This window comes from Eriocheir sinensis, chromosome 33, assembly GCF_024679095.1.
Source record: "Eriocheir sinensis breed Jianghai 21 chromosome 33, ASM2467909v1, whole genome shotgun sequence".
Lineage (NCBI taxonomy): Eukaryota > Metazoa > Arthropoda > Malacostraca > Decapoda > Varunidae > Eriocheir > Eriocheir sinensis.
The window spans coordinates 17,744,018-17,764,975 of NC_066541.1; the positions used below are offsets into that span (position 1 = coordinate 17,744,018).

The window sequence follows — 20,958 nt, forward strand, 5'->3', positions numbered from 1 at the left end:
TGACGGACAAACCACCTCCATGTGGGCCAGAGAGGAATCCAGGTAATCAGGAGAGGCTTGACAAACGCCGCCCAGGCCTCAGAAAACCGCCTTATTTGAATAGACTATAGTAGTAGATAGTTGAGGAAGAAAAGAAAGACAGTAGTAGAAGTAGGAGGATGCGAAGAGAAGGAGGAGGAGCATGTACAGGAGGAAGATGGAGACGACAGTAGTAGTAGTAGTAGTAGTAGTAGTAGTAGTAATAGAACGAAGACTAGAAGAAAACGAAGAGGAGGAGGAGGGAAAAAAGAGGAACAAGAGAAACATAAGTAGGCAAATCGACAGGGTAAGACACGCAAACAGCGCGCGCTCACTCACATTCTCTCTCTCTCTCTCTCTCTCTCTCTCTCTCTCTCTCTCTCTCTCTCTCTCTCTCTCTCTCTCTCTCTCTCTCTCTCTCTCTCTCTCTCTCTCTCTCTCTCTCTCTCTCTCTCTCTCTCTCTCTCTCTCTCCGTGGCTCACCTGTCGTGGTCGGAGGAGGAGTGGGAGGAGGAGAGGCTGAGGGTGTCCAGGTAGTCACTCATGTCGGAGGCTCCGGATGAGGTGGATTTGGCATCGCCGCTCCCGCTGCTGCTGCCGCCCGCGCTGCCGCCCGCTCCGCCCAGCTCCTGGCACGACGCGGCCACACCTGTCGACCAAAGGAGAGGGAAAGGTGTTAGCTGTGGGCGGCAGCTGGAGTGACGTGTGTTAGTACTGGCCTGACGTGCTATGCTGAAGAGGGTGTGTTTTGGCAGGTGTGTCTGTGTGTGTGTGTGTTGTATATATAAGTAGTAGGGTAGTGGTAGTAATATCGCTTTAAAACTGCAGGGAAGGGACATTTTAAGCGATAAGAAGCGTTTTTAGAAGCCCCTCGGCCTGTGTCATGTCGCAAATGCCTGTCCCTGCACGTCTTATCAGCCAGTGTGTTGTGTCTGCTCGCTGTTTCCGTCTGTTGGTTTTCCATAGGCCCGTTTCGTTCTGTTGCTCAGGTTTGATCAGTACGTCCACCTCAGTCTGTTTTCACGCGGCCTGTTTCTGTGTGTCCTCGCGTCCGTGTCCTTGTTGGCGTGTGTTGCCTCACTTCCCGCCCAAATAACTATTACTTTTTACGTGCCATGGAAATGAACGCCAGTGGGCCCCGTGGACATTAAGCTCCATTACAAGTTAATGTATTAACTAATTAGGTTTTCATTATAGGTTAATATCATTGTGCAGCAATAGTAGTAGGAAAGACACAACTAAATGAACCAGTTAGTTGTTTTCCGCACGCAGGTATTAGAATTACCTGCTCTACATACCTGCCTGCCTGCCTGCCCGCCCGCCCGCCCACCTGTCCTGAATTCTCCAGGAAAATTCTCCCATTAACCCCTTGACCTTCACCTCCTGACCTTTCCCTAACCTTTAATGTTCACAGCTTTACCCATTCCTAGCCTCCCTTCTTTTCCCTTCCCTCTCGTCTCCCGACCCTATTTTTAGCTTCGCAACCCTTCACCTCTCCATTCTTGGAGCTTCAGTCTCTCTCTCTCTCTCTCTCTCTCTCTCTCTCTCTCTCTCTCTCTCTCTCTCTCTCTCTCTCTCTCTCTCTCTCTCTCTCTCTCTCTCTCTCTCTCTCTCTCTCTCTCTCTCTCTCTCTCTCTCTCTCTCTTTTGACTTTGTAATTCTTTTTCCTTTCCCTTTCCCATCTCATCTCCTGACCGTCTATTTTTTCTCTTACTAACCCATTACTTCCTTTCTTGGCACAATATTTCTTCTCTCTCCCTCTTCCATTACCCATATTTTCTTTCCTTTCCTCTTTCTCTCTTCTCTCCTGGCCGTATTTTTCCTCTTTCTAAGCCTTCACCTCTCCTTTTTTTGGACACTTCAATATTCCTTCATTTTTTCCCCTCCCTTCTTTCCTTGCGCTATTTTTCTTCTTCCTCTGCATCCTCTCCTCCTCCTGTTCCCTCCCTCCACCCCTCATCTCTTACCCTTGCACGCCTCCCTCCAATCTATATCCCTCAAGCCTGTCTGGCCTTCTTCCTCAGCATCAGGCAGTCTTCCTTACCCCTCTTCCCCAATCAACCTTCCAACTCAACCCTCAACCTCAATCAAAGCGTCTTGGCACCCTCAGCTGTGCTCCCCAACAACCCATAACCATAGACACTCCTTCCCCGTCTCCCCAACCTCCAACTCTACCCTGTTCCTCCCCACCTTCTCAGAGGCCAACACCTCCCAATCCCCCATAGATCCCCCTTTCACTACCTCCTTACCTGTCCGCCCCCATCTCCTTTTTCCTCCCCCCTTTTCAACCAGGTATGTCCCGGCCGGAAGTGGCTTGGCCTTGCGACAGCAGGAGTTTGTAGAATGCAAATTGGATTGGAAAAATAACTGAATGTGTTTCAGTGGAAGCCACTCCTGGGCCTGGCTGCCTGGCTGACTGGCTTGCCTTCATCCCCGGCGTGAACCCTGGGATGCGAGATTACCCGTAGATTACTTTGGCCAATCTGCCGGCGGCCTGTATGCAAAATGCCGCCGTCGCTCCCACGCCCATTAATTACCAGGGGAGAGCTGATTAAATCTGCATGCCAACCGCACGGAATTTGCACGGAAACTGGCGGCAGCAAGGCGCACGATCAGCACGCACAGCAATCCCTCATCGGCGCGGCGGCCGGTTAGCGGCAAAAATGTTGAGGTGTTTGTGCTGATTATCTGGCGAGGTGTGCCGAGTAACTGTGTGTGCGTGTGTGTGGGTGTGGGTGTGTGTGGGTGTGTGTGCGTGTGTGTGCGTGTGTGTGTGTGTGTGTGCTAGTGCTAGGGTGTGCTGAGATGAGGCGTCACGCGAGGCTTGAGAGGAAGAAGGGGAGTGTGTGGGGAAGAGGAGAGAGTGTGGGGAGGAAGGGGGGTGCTGAAAGCTGGCGCGGCGGCGGGTGTTTTTAGTATTATAAGGCAGGAATGTGATGATCTTGTTGAGACGTGTGTGTGTGTGTGTGTGTGTGTGTGTGTGTGTGTGTGTGTGTGTGAAGTAATGCCAAGTATCTACAGGTAACAGTCGGGGGAGGGCATGATGTACCTCCCAAGCCTGGTTTGAGGATTTATGGGGACTTACCTGAGTGCGTGGAGGCGGCGGCGGTGGCGGCGGGCAGGTGAGGGCGGCGGGAGCGAGGCAGCGAGGCGTGGAGGCAGTGTGAGGTGAGCAGGCGGTCCACGGCCCTCGGGGACTCGCACACGCCGGAGTCGCTGCTGGAGGCAGAGTCTCTGTTGGCCGCCGTCTTGCCGGGCACCGAGGACGAGCGGCGCAGCACACACATGCCCTCCGACACCAGTTCCCGCGCGGCGGTGGCGATGACCTCGGGACGCGGGTTGACGCTCACCTCCACGTCGGTGCAGACGCTCTGGTCGGGCGTCACCGAGGCAGCGTCAGCCTCCACGCTGTCGTGTCTCAGGTCGCAGCCGCTGTCCGTTGCCGCCTCGGAGTTGAGTCTGTTGTTGCGTCTCCGTAGCGAGGAGGTGACGGTTTGTCGGTGCGTGGGTGTGGCCGTGGGCGTGGTGGCGGGCGAGGGCCACGCCTCGCGCGGCCGGGAGTCTGCCGAGGTGGAGCGGCGCGGCGCCAGGGTGAGGCAGCGGTGACTGGCGGCCACGGACTGGGAACGGCCGTACCTGTTCTCCGTGATGCTGAGGGAGCGACTCCTGTCCTTGACGGGCGTCATGACCTCCGACTCGTCGCTGAGGGTCTCGCACGGCACCAGCTCGGCGGCTGGGCGCGTGGGGCCCATCGGGAGGTAGTGGGGGTCGGAGGGCAAGCGCGGCGTCATGGCCATGTAGTGATTGTCGCTGTCGCTGCAAGAGGACACCTCCAACGTGAGAGTGCACTCGGCCGCGGCGGGCGAGGTCGGCGTGTGGCGCGTGGATGGGGGGGCGGCCGGGGGCTCGGGGGGCGCGGCGCCCTTGGAGGAGATGCCGCCCGCCTGACCCGGCGCGGGCTGGGTCTGCACGGCGCTGCCCGGCGGGGTGGTGGCGGCCGTGCGCACGTCCCGCACGTTCTCGTACAGCTTGAGGCTCGCCGCGAAGTCCATGTTGGCGTAGTTGGCGTGGGAGGAGGTCGTGACGACCTCCGGGTGGCGTGGCGGGGGCGTGGGGGGCGGGGTGGGGGGTGGGGTGGGCGCACGGGGCTTGCCTGTGGTTTTCTTCCTCTTGTTGACCACCGCGTAGAGGGCCGCGGCGTCCTTGGGCTGCGTCTGCGGTGGCGGCGGTTGTGTGGGGTGCGGGGGCGTGGGCGGCGGTGGCGGCGGGTGGCGCAGGATGGTGCCCGTGTTGGCGTCCACCACCGGCATGCGGCCGTGACCATCCACCCGGAGGGGCTCGCAGGGGGTCTCGCCCTCCTCCCGCCGCCCACACACCAGCGAGCCCGCCCATCCCAGCACCTGACCACAGCTGGGGGCCGCCGACACCAAGCCGCCCTCACACCACACCCCCGAGGGAGCCACCCCGTCACCCCCGTCTCCTGCGGGCCCCGGAGGGTCTTGCACCAGTGTGGTGCCCTTGTCACACATCACCAGACGCCTCGGCGTGTCGTAGTGGGCCGCGGCGGTGACGTGTGACGGCAGCGAGCGCGGCGGCACGTCGTAGTTGTCCAGAGGGTTGAGGGCGCCGCGCGGAGCTGCTGGGCCGGCCGTGTCATGCGGTTGCTGCTGCTGCTGCGTGGCGAGGTGTTGGTGCTGGGCGAGGCAGCACTGCTGGAGACCAGGTGGGTGTAGGTGAGCCAGGGGGCGCGGGTGGTCGTAGAGGGACTCCGGGGTGGGTGACGGGGCAGTCATTCCCTCCCACGACCCCCGCGCCCATGTGGACGCCCACCAGGCGCTCTCGTCCCCGTCGTGAGCACTCAGCAGCTGGCCGGAGCTGCTGACGGGCGTGCACCCCGGCACAGACTGGCTCTGGCAGGAGGCGCGGCGGCTCCAGGGCGGCCAGGCGATGGAGTGGGTGTCGGTGTAGTGGACATCACCGTGGTCCGGCAGCGTGTCGCGGGGCGTCGTCGCCGTGGCCGTGGCCTCAGACGCTGCCAAAGATACCGTCTCGCTGCTCAGGTCCATCACGCTCACCTCCCGCAGCCACGACATCTCCGTGCGACTCTCGGCCCGCGAACCTGAGGGAGAGGGAGAGGGCGGGGAGAGGGGTTAGTGAGCAGGGAAAGGCGGTAGTGACGGCAGGCCGTGCGTGACCCGCTGCTTCTGCCCCGCGCGTATATAGCAGGGGTAGGGAACACTGCACACCACCAGCCCGCGCTGCCCGCCCAGCACGCCACCGGGTGCCGCATGTTTGTCAGGTGGCAGCCACTTGATGGGGCGAGACGAGCGACGCGTCGAGATGGTGATGTGAGGCACCGGAGTATCCGCCAAGCGAGAGGCCGTGCCAAATCAGACTCGTAAAGAATGTGGGAAAAACACGCGACCCGCCAGTGGCAACCCTGGCGGAGCCGCAGCCCAGGCGGCGGGCGGCATATATTTCATTTTTGAGTCTGGGAGCATTTGCAAGGACCAACTTGTTCTAAAAAGTACACGTGCAACAACTACGCTCTACTCTGAGCCGAGTAGAATGGAAGACAAAAATGCATGACGAATAAAAATAAATTCTCTTGGCTGGTATTCCAAGTTTCCTGTGTGTGTGTGTGTGTGTGTGTGTGTGTGTGTGTGTGTGTGTGTGTGTGTGTGTGTTCATTAAAAGGGAAAAGAACAGAGTCGTGTATTTGCATCAACTTGTGCAAAACATCTCGTATGAACTCTGGAGGCGGGCGTGACCCTGATGCTGATGACCGAGACTGAGGACATGACGATAAGGAAAAGTGATGCTGGTGCTCGTGTGTCTCCCGGAGGAAAGCTGAATACTTTTTTTTTTCAGTGCCCAAAGGAGACAACTGTTGAGGAAGCCAGTGAAAAGAGACAAGTAATTAAAACGAATACCGGGGGGATAAAAAAAAAAGAAGGGGGGGGGAGAGAAGGGAGTGGAGGAAGCAGTGGCAGGTGTGAAGCAAGGAGGGAGGAGGAGAAGGACGGGACAGGTGTGGGGGCGGGAGAGAAGGGCAGGGAAGCAGTAGTTGCAAGCGTGAGGAAAAGAGGAAGAGAGAAGAGGATGGAGGGGGCAGTAACAGGTGCGACAGGGAGGGAGAAGAAGGCATGAAGGAAGACGGGACAGGTGTGATGGAGAGAAGTAGGAAGGGAGGGAGAAGAGGGTGTAGGGGGCAGTAATAGGTGCGAGAGATGGTGGAAAGGAAGGAGACGAGGGCACGGCGGTGGAAGGGACATTTGTGAGGGAAGAAGAAGAGGATGAAGGGGACCACAACAGGTGTGAGAGATGAGGGAAGGGAGGTAGATGAAGGCATGGAGAAGGAAGGGACGGTGTAGGAAGGACAAGTGTGAGAAAAATGGAGGGAGGGAGGGAGAGGAAGGCATGGCAGAGAAAGGGACAGGTGTGAAGGAGAGGAGGGCAAGGAGACTCTAGCTAACTTGGTCTACCTGTGAAGTCAGTTCCTTACCTGTGCTGGGCGTGGGTCTGTTTCTGGGCTTAGCAAGGAGTCCCCGTGCCGCCTGGTCGATGGCGTGGGTGACGGCGTGGGGCGCGTCGGAGAGAGCAACGTGCACGCCCGTCCAGCGGCCGCAACGTGTTCCGCCCTCCCACACCACACGCCCGTCCACCACGCCGTACCGCCTGCCAGGGGAGAGAGAGTGATGTGATGGGGGGTGGGGGGTAACGGAGACCTGCAAAGGGTGGATGAGGGTGAAAGGCTGGAAAGTGAGTTAGGGGTGTTCAGGAGAGATGTAATGGGTTAAGGAGGTAAAGGTTTATATTACTGAGCGGCTGTGTGAGGAGGAGGAGGGGAATGAGTGTCCTGTTGTGGTGTTCTGAGGGGCACGAGTTTGGGTCAGCTACTATTCACAACAAAACAAATTGATAACCACAGCTTTCTGCACGGCTCCATGGTGCATTAGTTAGCACGCCTAGCTCAGACTCCACGTGCCGGGTCTCATCTCACCTGAGGTCTTGCGTGGACCAGGCGGCGAGGAGGCGCGGCGGCGTGCCAGTGGTGAGGCAGAAGCGGTGGTCGCGGACGTGCAGCCTCGCCGGGCCGGCAGACACACGGGACCGTGGCGGCACTTGTAACACCTGCACCAGGAACTGTTGCTCTGCGGAGGGCGAGGCGGACAGGTGAGTGGAGGGTGGGGAAGGGAGGAGAGAGAAGGGAAGGAGGGGAGGAGAGGATGATAGGGTGAAAGATGAGGTGGTTGGTGATGTAAGGGGAAATGAAGGGGGAAGAGGGAGGGAGAAGGAATGGGAAGGAAGTTTCATATTGCTAAAGAAGTGACGAGGATCTGTTTTTACTTTCTTGGTTAAACAACTGGGGGAAAACAGGGAACAAGGGAAAGAGTGGCAGACGGGTTGGAGGCTGGGTGAAAGAGGGGGGAGTAGGAAGGGGGCAATGGCTGTGGCGTGGATGGGAAAATACCACCACCACCACCACCACCACTCTCATCAACCATCTACCACTACTGCTGTCATCATTACAACTATCACTGTCACCTCCATCCTTCCTTTTTTATCCTCCACCACCACCAACCACTATCATCACCAGGCCAATCATCACCACAACTACCACAACCACCACCATCACCACCCTCATTCTCTTCCTTATTTATTTCAGCAAACCTATGATGAGAGCACGTTCCTGACACACACACACACACACACACACACACACACACACACATCCGTACCGTTCACGACCGCGCACAAAGCATCGTGACTTGCACCACCTGCACACACACACACACACACACACACACACACACTGAACGAGATTGGCAAATGGTATTCTTAGCCTTGTCTACTTAGAAAGATTACCGTCTCTCTCTCTCTCTCTCTCTCTCTCTCTCTCTCTCTCTCTCTCTCTCTCTCTCTCTCTCTCTCTCTCTCTCTCTCTCTCTTGTCTACTGTCATCTCCCTCAAACAACTTTTCGATGTGGCAAACATCTCTCTCTCGCTTACCTTGTCCCAGGGTGGTGGTCATCTTCACGTGCCATTGCAAGAGTCGCTCCCTCGTGTCAAAGGCCACCACCAGCGTCACGTCCTTGCACAGCAGTCCTAGCGTGTGGCTCTCCTTGTCCAGCGTGAACCCTGCAACACAGACCAGCACGCGCCCGTCAGCAAGCAAGTCACTCACGGGGACGCTAGAACATTCCTAGCGGCTCGTCGGCACGTTCGGTATCGCACGGTGCTGAGCCTGGTACGGAGAAGCCAACTCTGCACTTTCCCAGGTAGTAAAAGTCATGACGCTCGGCTTACCACCTCCACACCACTCTCGTTTTGTCTGGGAGTTCAATCTTTGGTTGACCATCACCACACACGAGCACACACAGGCACAGAGAGGCACAAACAGACACAAGTTGAGCGCAGCGATGGGCAGTTGAACCCGCTGTTTATCCCCCGCTAATGACCCTCACGCCAAGACCCACACATCGGAGGCACGAACACGTTAACACAACTCACTGAACCACGCATAAAAGTGATGTACATAAAAGTAAAGGTCGTGTGTCAAGCTTACGGGGAAGCATGAGTGTGCACGGCCTAACGAGCCACGACCTCCTCTTGCCAAGCTCTTCCACACACTGCCGGGTACTGCCCACCAACATCAGGGCCGTGCACCGCCCCGCAGCCTCCCAAACCCCACGTGTCGATACTGATTCAGAGCCCATTCGAACACTGAGGTCGGTACTCTCAAACGCTTCCGCCTCTCACATCAACAACTTCCTAAGCCCTTGAAATAGATTAATCGAGTTTTCATGAGTGTTTTATAACGTTTACGGCACAGAAGCTGAGTCAAACCACCACCGGGGTCATAAAACCACCCATGGCTCACAACTACTACGCAAGCCTTCTTGAATGTGTGTGCTGGTCGTCGAATTATTTAAGAATATGTTCCTCACTGAGTAGTTTCCCTGCATCCTCTCTCTCTCTCTCTCTCTCTCTCTCTCTCTCTCTCTCTCACACACACACACACACACACACACACACACACACGAGGCGTAATATAAGGTGAAGGAATGCGAAAAGGCTAAGAAAAGGTTTTATTGCACTTTTTGGGTTTGTGTCGAGATGAGGAGACGAAGCTGGAAGGTAATTTGTGTGTTATTTCTCGCGACACACACACACACACACACACACACACACACACACACACACACACACATATACACACCGCCTGAGTGACACTGAAGAATCAGATGAGTACAGCAGAGGGAAGAGGAGGAGGAGGAGGATGTGGAGAGGAGAGGAACGAGATGAAGGGAAGAGGGGAGGAGGAGGAGGAGGTAGGTAAGAGTAAAAAAGGTTCGTACACATAAATAGAAGTAGGAATTCCACTAAAACTTTCCTCCTCCTCCTCCTCCTCTGCTTCTCCTCATCTACCTCTTCCTCCTTTCCTTCTCATTCAATTCCTCCTCCTCCTCCTCTTCCCCTTCTCATTCAATTCCTCCTTCTTATTTCCCCTTCTTCATCTTCCTCCTCTTCCTCCTCCTCCTCCTCCTCCTGCTCTCCACCTTCTCATTCAATTCCTTCTTCTTATCCCAACCCCTTCTTCTTCATCCTCCTCCTCCTCCTCCTCCTCCTCCAGACGGGTACTTTCAGGCGTCAAGGAAGGAGTTTCAGCTTTAGGGCAACACCGCCAGGGGGACGCCGCCGCCGCCGCCGCGCTGACAACAGACACCACTGCAGCGTCTCGCGTACCTGCTGACGGCGCGGCGAGCAGGTGTCAGCCGGCGAGGGGGGGGGGGTGGGGGGGAAGGGAGAGAGGAGGCAGGAGACAGAAAGGAATGGGGGGAGGGAGGGGCTGAAGGGAAGCAGATGGGACTAGGGAGGAAAGGCGGAGGGTAGGAAGAGATGGGGAGGAAGGGGGGAGGGAGGAATGGATGAGGAGGAGAGAGAGAGAGAGAGAGAGAGAGAGAGAGAGAGAGAGAGAGAGAGAGAGAGAGAGAGAGAGAGAGAGAGAGAGAGAGAGAGAGAGAGAGAGAGAGAGAGAGAAGGTATAGTGTTATCATAGAATATCTAAGAATGCGTAAAAGTAATTGTTGCAATAGTGGTAGTAGTAGTAGTAGTAGTAGTAGTAGTAGTAGTAGTAGTAGTAGTAGTAGGTATAAAGAGCAGCAGTAATGTATCTTTCCCTACTCCCTCCCCTTCCTCTTTCCTCCCCTTCCTTCCTCTTTGCTCCCCTTATTTCCTCTTTCCTCCCCTCCATTCCTCTTTCCTCCCCTCAGTTCCTCTTTCCTCCCTTCCAGTCCTCTTTCCTCCCCTCACTCCTCTTTCCTCCCCTCCCTTCCCCTTTCCTTCTCCCTTCCTTCCTCGCCGCTTCCCCACCAAAGTTTCCCTTTCTATTTTCCTTCAACCAAGCTTCTCCCCGCTTCCCTTCCTTCCTCCCCTCTCTTTCCCTCTTCCCTTCCTTCCAATACCTCCAATCCTGCCCTCGTAGCTCTCCGGCCTCTCCTCAACCCTGCTCTCTCAATCTCATCCCTCCTCCTCCTCCTCCTCCTCCTCCTCCGTGACCAGCAACATTCCAGGAGACATTCTGAACTTGTCGCTTTTTTAACAGTTTCAAACCTTAGTTTTTTTTTGTGTGTGTGTGTGTATATGTATGTGTGTGTGTGTGTGTGTGTGTGTGTGTGTGTGTGTGTGTGTGTGTGTGTGTGTGTGTGTGCGATTTTCAACAGTGTCAGACCGTGTTTTTTTGTTTTGTTTTCTCTCTCTCTCTCTCTCTCTCTCTCTCTCTCTCTCTCTCTCTCTCTCTCTCTCTCTCTCTCTCTCTCTCTCTCTCAACAGAGAGAGAGAGAGAGAGAGAGAGAGAGAGAGAGAGAGAGAGAGAGAGAGAGAGAGAGAGAGAGAGAGAGAGAAACTAGGTCCCTTCATCCCTTCCCGGCTCAGAAACTACACCAGTTCACTCTTGTTATTGTTCACTTATTTATCTTTGTGTTATACTGAGGAGGAGGAGGAGGAGGAGGAGGAGGAGGAGAAGGACGAGGAGGAGGAGGAGGAGGAGGAGGAGGACAAAAGTATTATTATTATTTTTGGGGTGCTTGTTTTTGTCTCTTATTGAGCTGCGAGAGAAGAGGAAGAAAAGCAGGAAGAGGAGGAGGAGGAGGAGGAGGGCTGTCATGAAGAAAAAGAAGACAAAGGCAAAGAGGAGTAGGAGGAGACAAGGACGAACGGAGGAGGAGGAGAAGATGAAGGAGAAGGAAGAGGAGGAGGAGGAGGAGGAGGAGGAGGAAAAGAGGAGAAAGCGAGAGCGAGTAGGATTGAAGGTCGAATGAAGATAAAAATTATGATGTATACTATTTATTTAATTTAATGAGAGAGAGAGAGAGAGAGAGAGAGAGAGAGAGAAGGGAAGGGAAAGTAAGGGAAGGGAAGGGAAGGGAAGGGAAGGAAAGGAGAGGGAAAAGAAGAAAAGGAAAGTGAAATGAAGTTAAAAGAAAGAGTGTAAGGGAACAGAAAGGAAGGGAAGGTAAGGTGAGGGAAGAAAAGAGGAAAGATTGGAATAAGGGAAAGGAGAAAAAGAGACGTTACACACACACACACACACACACACACACACACACACACACACACACACACACACACACACACACACACACACAAACACAAACTCGTTGGCGAATAGAAGAGTAGCGGCCTTCGCATATACTGATGAAAAAATGTCACAGATTAATTAGACGACAATAATTATTACACCAGTCACAGGAACCAACACTGGAATATGCGGCAGACTTTTGGAACACATACTAAAAAAATAATGTTGAAAAGAAAATATACAAGAAGATTTACAAGAAGAAGATATACGGAAAGAGTAGCTACATGCCGGGTGATACGAGTAAGCCTGGGAGATTGCAATGACGAAGACACTTGAAAATACTGCACATATTAACATTATAAAGAAGAAAAGGGAGAGAGGAGATGAAGACAGGAGAAATAATATGATGCAATGGAAGGAAGAGAAGGGGAAAAAAAGAGGAAGGAGATATAAAGGATAGAAAACGAAGAAAAACCAGAGAAGAAATGTCGAGTAGGGAAGGAGAGCGGGGAAAAAAGGTACGGTACGAGGACAAAAAAAGAGGTAGAGGAGAAGGAAGAGGGAGAAGAGGACTACTTTAGGTACGATCACACAAGAGGAAGAAGAGGAGTACGTTAGGTAAGGCCCCACCCACCTGTCTCGAGGGCCAGCACGTTTTGGAGTGCCAGCGAGGCCTTGGTGGCGGCACCCTTGGCCCTGTCGCGGCTGTCTCTGTAGAGCTGCAGCTGCAACACGTCTGCAAAGAGATAACAGCAGCGGTAAGTGGGGGAAAATAGTAGTAGTAGTAGTAGTAGTAGTAGTAGTAGTAATAGTATAAGAAAAAAAAGTAGTAGTAGTAGTAGTAGTAGTATAAGAAAAAAAGTAGTAGTAGTAGTAGTAGTAGTAGTAGTAAATGAAGAAAAAAAATAAAAAAGAAGTAGTAGTCGTCTCTCTCTCTCTCTCTCTCTCTCTCTCTCTCTCAACGCTGTGCATGTTAAAAATAATTCACTCTTGTAGTTTCGGTAGACATGATAACCCGAAGGGGCTGCTGTGTCATAATGTAGTTCCTTGGAAAAGTTTTGCCATGTTCCGAGATGTCGTCACTTTTATATATATAGTTTTACCTTTCATTGTTTGTTGACTCCTCACCTGCATAATTTAGCGTGTGTTACCTGGGCAGGATGTATTTTTTCAACGTTACTGGTGCCGTTTAATTATGTTTGTTAGTTTGTTTGTTTATAACTTTACTCTGCTTTCCGAAGATAGATAGTTACATTGAAATATATATATCTACACACACACACACACATATATATATATATAGAGAGAGAGAGAGAGAGAGAGAGAGAGAGAGAGAGAGAGAGAGAGAGAGAGAGAGAGAGAGAGAGAGAGAGAGAGAGAGCGTGTGTGTGTTTCGTGTTTATCAGCGCTTTCGTGTTTATATCGTTTACTTAGTCCAATAAACATTTCCTTAAGTGTTAAACGTTTATCTATCTGTTTGCCCTGCCCTCCAAACGTTTTTTAGTGTGTGTGTGTGTGTGTGTGACTTTTCTTGCATTTACCATTTTTGTATTAAAGACGTTTACTTAGTGTCAAACGTTTATATAATTATTTTTTAGCTTCCATTGATTTTTTGTATTAAAGACGTTTACTTAGTGTCAAACGTTTATATAATTATTTTTTAGCTTCCATTGATTTTTTGTATTAAAGACGTTTACTTAGTGTCAAACGTTTATATAATTATTTTTTTAGCTTCCATTGATTTGCGCAGCATTCTTTTGTTTTAGAGTTGCCGTGTTAAGTAATTTGTGCTTCCTCATGTAATAAAGACTGTATACAGATGTTATAAATACGAGGGTAGGGTCATTTTTTTCTTTCCTGACTGTGTTTTTGTTAGTTTCATAGCGTCATAAAGTTTTCTGATAAAAGTTTGCTTCATGATAACGTAAGTGAAATAATAAAAACAGGAAAACGGTCATAGAGATATTAAAAAAAGAGACGGCGGGATTATTTTTTATCTTTCCTGCTCTGCGTTTTCGTTACAAATTTGTTTTGATTTGTTTCAAACCGCCATTAAGTTTTTTGATACAGGTTTGCTTCGTCATGAATAAAAATACTACAGAGATGTTCTAAAGACAGCAGGATCATTTCTATCTTTCCTGCTTGTGTTTTCGTAATTAATTTATCTTTTATTTGTTTCTTACCGTCATAAATTTTCTGATACAAGTTTGCTTCACCATGACGTATTCGTGCAATAATATAAAAACTACAGATGTTCTAAAGACAGCAGGATCATTTTATTTTTCCTGCTTGTGTTTTCGTTACAAATTTGTTTTTATCTGTTTTATACCGTCATAAAGTTTTCTGACACAAGTTTGCTTCATCATGGAGTAAGTGTTTCAGTGTTGGGGGGTCTCTCGAAACATTTTGCGGTCTAACTTTTCTCTTGTTGTCAGTGTCTGGGTTTGTTTTTCACGCCATAACGCACATTAAACACTTTTTTACGTTACTCGAGAAAGACTTTAAAAAACATTACGCCTGACAGCTCTTACTTTTCAACCTTGCCACCCGTCCATCCCTCCCTCCCTTCCACCCTCTCCTGTTCCTTTCCTCCCCCTCCCTCCCTCTCTCCCTTCCCCGGGTCAAACCACAGACAAGAAGGTAACCCACACAAGCCACAACTCACCCAGAAACCTACTCTCTCTCTCTCTCTCTCTCTCTCTCTCTCTCTCTCTCTCTCAACACTTCTTGAATTGGTTTCCCTCCCTCGATAGACACACGGAGTAATTATTTTCCTCCCTGAGAGAGAGAGAGAGAGAGAGAGAGAGAGAGAGAGAGAGAGAGAGAGAGAGAGAGCAAAGGGAAAGAAGGAGGAATGAATTGAGGATGGGTCTCTCTCTCTCTCTCTCTCTCTCTCTCTCTCTCTCTCTCTCTCTCTCTCTCTCTCTCTCTCTAAATCAGCACACTCGCGTCAATTACTGTTTTATCCTCCGTCTTAAACTTATAATTCAGGCGAGTACAAAGTTTCTCCCGCGGCCTAAACCACTCTCAACTGCAAAACTAATTAACAAGACCACAGACCTTACCACCGCCGCCACCACCACCACCACCAGTATTAGTAGACATACCGTAGTAGTAGTGGTAGTAGTAGTAGTAGTAGTAGTAGTAGTAGTAGTAGTAGTAATATCACAATAGTTGTAGCAAAAGTTGACTCGCCACGGTTATGTCATTATTTCAGAGAGAGAGAGAGAGAGAGAGAGAGAGAGAGAGAGAGAGAGAGAGAGAGAGAGAGAGAGAGACCGTTCTTTGATGTGTAATTAAATCCACTTAAGTCGAAGGCTTAGTTCTGTTGTTCATTTACTCTTTTATCAATTATTTGGGTTTATATGGAATTTAATTTTCTGTAATGGTAAAGTCCTCTCTCTCTCTCTCTCTCTCTCTCTCTCTCTCTCTCTCTCTCTCTCTCTCTTGTTCTCGTCACCTGTCAGAACAAACTCTATTAGTAATGATACGTCCACCTGTCCTTCGCCTGCCTGTCTGCTCCCCACATAATGCTCAGGTACACACATGTCTGTCACGCCATTGTGTGTGTGGGTGTGTACTTGTGTGTGTGTGTGTGTGTGTGTGTGTGTGTGTGTGTGTGTGTGTGTGTGTGTAAAAGTTATGTAAGCATTTCTAGACCACTTCCTATATCAGCTCCTCTCCCTCCTCGTTCTCCTCTTCCTCTACCTCCTCCTCCTCCTCCTCCTCCAACAATCCGATAAGGGGCAATTAAAGGTGTTCTAACAGCCTCATAATTAGTCCTAATGGCTGCGGCTGAGAAGGTGATCATTGGTAACATTACTCCATAGGTGAAAACGATCAGAGAGAGAGAGAGAGAGAGAGAGAGAGAGAGAGAGAGAGAGAGAGAGAGAGAGAGAGAGAGAGAGAGAGAGAGAGAGAGAGAGAGAGAGAGAGAAAGGATTATACATGCATCATAGTTTTTGTGCAGAGAGAGAGAGAGAGAGAGAGAGAGAGAGAGAGAGAGAGAGAGAGAGAGTGAAAACACACACACACACACACACACACACACACACACACACACACATATACAGAGTCGATACTGAGTCCAGGACGTGATCAGACCAAGGTGAATTACTGACCCCCCATCCCCGTACACTCCATCCCCCCGCACAGAGGTAGAACTCCCCCTCTTCCCTTCCGCTACCCCCCTATACCTGGGCCTGGCGTCAGCTGTCCCGTCAATCAGCGGTTTTCGCCACATTATGTCGCCACACAAGCATCGTGGCTGGCCGGCGAGGGATTCATTATCTCCGCATTTCGGCCAAAGTAAAACAGCACAGATATTTTAATTGGAATTCCGGTAAACAGAAAGCCCCACCGCCGGGCTGCGCCGCCACCAAATTATCGAAATGAAATTGCTTCGCTGTCAACCGTATAGTGCATTTTTCACTTCCCGCCCGGCAAAGCTAACCAAATGTATGTACTTAGTCCGTGTGTGTGTGTGTGTGTGTGTGTGTGTGTGAGAGAGAGAGAGAGAGAGAGAGAGAGAGTCTTCTCTCTCTCTCTCTCTCTCTCTCTCTCTCTCTCTCTCTCTCTCTCTCTCTCTGATACAATTATACATTTCATAATTCTCAAAGTCACAATGTTCAAAGTTGTACCCTCTTCCTCTTCCTCTTCCTCTTCCTCTTCCTCCTCCTCTTCCTCCTCTTCACAAAGCTCTAGTTTATTCGTATTGAGCCGAACATGTCTGCCTCTCTGTCTGTCTGTCTGTCTGATGTCTGCTCCTAAAGAAGATATACTTAATCAACAAATCCTGGAGCATCTGCTAATGATATAATGAAGGGATGAATAAGCAAATGCATAATGTCTGTCTATGTGTTTGACTGTCTGTCTGATGTCTGCTCCTAAAGAAGATATACTAAATCAAGAAATACTGGAGCATCTATTAATGATATAATGAAGGGATGACTAAACAAATGCATAATGTCTGTCTGTCTGATGTCTGCTCCTAAAGAAGAAATACTGGAGCATCTATTAATGATATAACGGAGGGATGAATAAATGAAGGCATAATGAAGGCGCCCTGGCAACCCTCATCTCGTGCTCCAGTTAAAAATGGTAATAAATCTATAAATGGAACGGCAATACATCCACCAATTATACTAACGATCGACACGAAGATTTTTATTATACGATCATTTTCACCTGCGGGGCTCAGGAGAACACACACACACACACACACACACACACACACACACATAATGGACTGAGAGAAAACCAATAGTAGCAATAGTAATCAATAGTAGCAGGTAGTAGTAGTCGTAGCAGGAGCAGTAATAGTAGTAGTAGTAGTAGTAGTGAGAGGAGGAGGAGGAGGAGGAGGAGGAGGTGAAGAAGAAACGTGTGTACGTGTGTGTGTGTGTGTGTGTGTGTGTGTGTGTGTGTGTGTGTGTGTGTGTGTACGTCGAGTGTGTGCACACCTGTTCTCGCACCTGTGCTAACTATATCGGGTTCTCTCTCTCTCTCTCTCTCTCTCTCTCTCTCTCTCTCTCTCTCTCTCTCTCTCTCTCTCTCTCTCTCTCTCTCTCTCTCTCTCTCTCTCTCTCTCTCTCTCTCTCTCTCTGTGTGTGTGTGTGTGTGTGTGTGTGTGTGTGTCCCCTTACCCTCTTCCCCCTACGGACCACAAATTGTCCAGTTTCCTTCCAGTTCCTTTCTCGTATAGTCCTTTCCTTCCTATTCCCTTCCTTTATCCTCCTCCTCCTCCTCCTCCTCCTCCTCCTCCTCCTCCTCCTCCTCCACTTCCTCTTCCTCTTCCTTCAGAATCGAAAAGGAAAAGCTCTCCAAGAATACGTGAGGTCAACGTCAAAACGAGTATAAGAGAGAGAGAGAGAGAGAGAGAGAGAGAGAGAATGAAAATAAACAGAGGGTAAAAGAAAGAAAGGAGAGAAAGATAAATAGTGTTAGGGAGAGAATGAAGGAAACAAAGAAAAAAATGAGGATAAAGGAGGAGGGGGGGGGAGAAAGAGGATTGTGGTGGAAGGGAGGAGGAGGAGGAGGAAGGATTATGGAGAGAGAGAGAGAGAGAGAGAGAGAGAGAGAGAGAGAGAGAGAGAGAGAGAAGGTATGGGATATCACTGGAGGAGGGAGAGAAGGATTAAGGAAGGGAAGGGGAAACACAGGTAAAGGAAGGGAGTATGAAGGAAGGAGGAGGTAAGGGAGAGGAGATAAATATGAGAAGAAAGGAAGAAGAGAAAGGAAGGAAGGGATGAAAATGGAAGAGAGGAAGGGAGCAGGAAGGGAAAGAGAAAGGAGAGGTGAGGAAAATGGGAAAGGAAGGGAAGGGGAGAGAATGGAAGGAAAGGAAAAAAAGAGGAAAAAAGGAGAAGAAAGCAAAAATAGGGAATGAAGAAATTGAAGGAAAGAAAGGAAAATAAAAGAAAATGGATGGAAAGGAAGGGAAAGGGAGAAGGAAGCTTACACACACACACACACACACACACAACAAAAGACTAGTGAAATACCTGACCAAACCAATTTTAATTATATAAATACAGTAGAGCGGCCTTAGCCAATTAAACACACACACACACACACACACACACACACACACACACACACACACACACACACACACACACACCAATCCGTCCGTCCCACCACCGAGCTTCGCCGCCCCAAACACTCGAGCCAATTAACCGGAGCGAAAAGCTAAAACAAAATGGACTAAAAGCTTTGAAATTTGATCAGAAACCCAAGCAGGACGAGCCAAAGCTTAAGGGAGGAAAGACCGAAACGGGGCAAAATATTATAAAAGTTTATGAACGATATGCTCCAACTGGACGAAAATTCATAAACGAGCTTGACCTATAGATTCAAACTGTGCTAAAAATGATAAAGATGTGTGACTGAAAGGTTCAAACTGTGATGGAAATACAAAAACTGTGCTGGAAATTTTAGATGTGACCTTGAGACTGAAACTGAGCTAAAAATATTGTACCGGTGCTGAAGATAACGAGAACTGTGCTAAAAATTATACAGGTGTGTCATGGATGGATTGACACTGGGCTAAAAATACTGTACCGGTGCTGAAGATAACGAGAATTGTGCTAAAAAATATAATAGTTTGTGATTGATGGATTGACACTGGTCTAAAAATACTGTACCGGTGCTGAAGATAATGAGAATTGTGCTAAAAAATATAATAGTTTGTGATTGATGGATTGACACTGGGCTAAAAATACTGTACCGGTGCTGAAGATAATGAGAATTGTGCTAAAAAATATAATAGTTTGTGATTGATGGATTGACACTGGGCTAAAAATACTGTACCGGTGCTGAAGATAACGAGAATTGTGCTAAAAAATATAATAGTTTGTGATTGATGGATTGACACTGGGCTAAAAATACTGTACCGGTGCTGAAGATAACGAGAATTGTGCTAAAAAATATAATAGTTTGTGATTGATGGATTGACACTGGGCTAAAAATACGAGAATTGGGCTGAAAATAAGAAAATCGCCCATTAAATACGATAATTGTACAAAAATGCGAAAGTTGTGCTAAAAATATAAAAATTCTGGTAAAAATGCTGAAATTGTTGTTGTTATAGGTAAGATGAGAGAGAGAGAGAGAGAGATCTACCTATCTACCTAACTGGCTCGTCTGCCATGTGAATTTATTTTTATGAGGTATAATGATGCTGAAATACACACACACACACACACACACACACACACACACACACACACACACACACACACACACACACACACACACACACACACACACACACACAAACACACACACACACACACACACACACACACACACACTCAAGTTACATCACCTCTCTCTCTCTCTCTCTCTCTCGTCACCAGTTACCTTGATCACAACTTCCGGTCCAACTTCCGCCGCTCCCCTCAACTTCCGGTTCACCTGGACAATTATTACACACACAGCCAGGTAACTTCTCCCACGACCCCCCTCCCCCCTCCCCCCAGTACCCCCCTGACCCACCCTCCCTTACCCTTTTCTCCCTTGATCCTCCCCTTCACCTCACTCTTGCCCCTTACCTTAATTTACCTACCCTTACCCTTTCCTCTTCCTCCCTCAATGCCCTACACGACCCCCTTCCTCGTCATGCTTCCCTTAACCCTCCCCTTACTCTTTCCTCCCCTACCTCACGCCGCCCCCCCCCCCCTTCTCCTTAAGCTCCCCTTTTCTCCCTCTTACACCACCTCCCTTACTTCCTATGTCCACCTTACCCCACTCATACCCTTTTCTCACCCTCCCTTAATCTCCCTTACACGAGCACCTATTCTCCTTTGATCCTAACCTTCACCTCACCCCTCCCCATTACCTTACCTTAATTTACCTACCCTTATCCTTTCGTTCCCCTTCCTCAATCTCCCTCACCCCCCTTTACCCTATACTCCCCCTTACCCTTTTCTCCCCCTCACTAGACCCTCTATCCTCCCTTACTCTCCCCTTTTACCTCACTCCTCCCCCTTACCTCAATTTACCTACCTTTATTGCCCTTTCTTCCCCCTCCCTCAATCCCCCTCACACGACCCCCTATTCTCCCTCACGTCTCCCCTTACCTTAATTTACCTACCCTTCCCTTAACCCGTAATTACCTCCCCTCTATTCTTACTCCCCCCTCTTTCCCTTTCTCATCTCCCCTTTTTCTCTGCTGCCTCTTCCCTCCCCTCCTCCTCCTCCTCCTCCTCTTTCTCCTTCTTCCCCACCCCATCCAGTACTAGGTAATTCCCCTCTTTCCCCTTTTTTTTCCCTCTCTCCTTCTTCCCCCTCCTCCTCCCGAAGTAATTTGTTTTATCATTACTTCTCCTCCTCCTCCTGCTCCTCCTCCTCCTCCTCCGCCTCCTCCTCCTCCTCCCCTCTCTCTCTCCCCTTCCTCATTCTAATACATCTCTTCTCCCTCCCCCCCCCCCCCGTCTCTCTCTCTCTCTCTCTCTCTCTCTCTTACATTCCCCTCTCTTGATCACGTGACCGGCTAACCATGATTCCTTCCTCCTCCTCCTCCTCCCCCTCCTCTTCCTCTTTCCTTTGTTTCCCCTCGCGATTATGAGAAAAAAACTACCTTCTCTCTCTCTCTCTCTCTCTCTCTCTCTTCCTGTCACTTTTTATTGTCCTTCCATTTCTCTCCTTCAAACGACCTCTTCTAAAATTCTACTACCTCCTCCTCTTCCTCCTCCTCCTCCTCCTCCTCTTCCTCTTCCTCTCCTTACCTGCCACTGGAGAAAGCTTGTCCAGTACGGCCCAGCGTTGTTTCCACTGCAAAGGAAGAAAAAAAATAACAGCATTACAATTTTGTAGGGAGTTAGGTTGGTAGGTAAACATATAGGTAGGGAGGT

At 50.0% G+C, this 20,958-nt stretch overlaps 1 protein-coding gene across 3 annotated transcripts in view; it reads right to left on the reverse strand.

Annotated features, from left to right (window-relative positions):
* Window positions 1-20,958, reverse strand: part of LOC127006816 (mucin-6-like) — a 58,887-nt gene that overhangs the window by 12,157 nt on the left and 25,772 nt on the right. For 2 of the 3 annotated variants that reach the window (XM_050877167.1, XM_050877165.1), the window contains exons 2-8: window positions 20,833-20,878; window positions 12,237-12,338; window positions 8,032-8,160; window positions 7,022-7,172; window positions 6,524-6,696; window positions 3,104-5,137; window positions 502-667 (exon numbers count right to left, since the gene is read on the reverse strand). In XM_050877167.1, the coding sequence (XP_050733124.1) occupies window positions 502-667; window positions 3,104-5,137; window positions 6,524-6,696; window positions 7,022-7,172; window positions 8,032-8,160; window positions 12,237-12,338; window positions 20,833-20,878 (2,801 nt within the window). Of the gene's footprint in view, window positions 1-501; window positions 668-3,103; window positions 5,138-6,523; window positions 6,697-7,021; window positions 7,173-8,031; window positions 8,161-8,587; window positions 8,698-12,236; window positions 12,339-20,832; window positions 20,879-20,958 lie in introns of those variants that run through there. The other variant, XM_050877166.1, reaches the window with a different exon arrangement.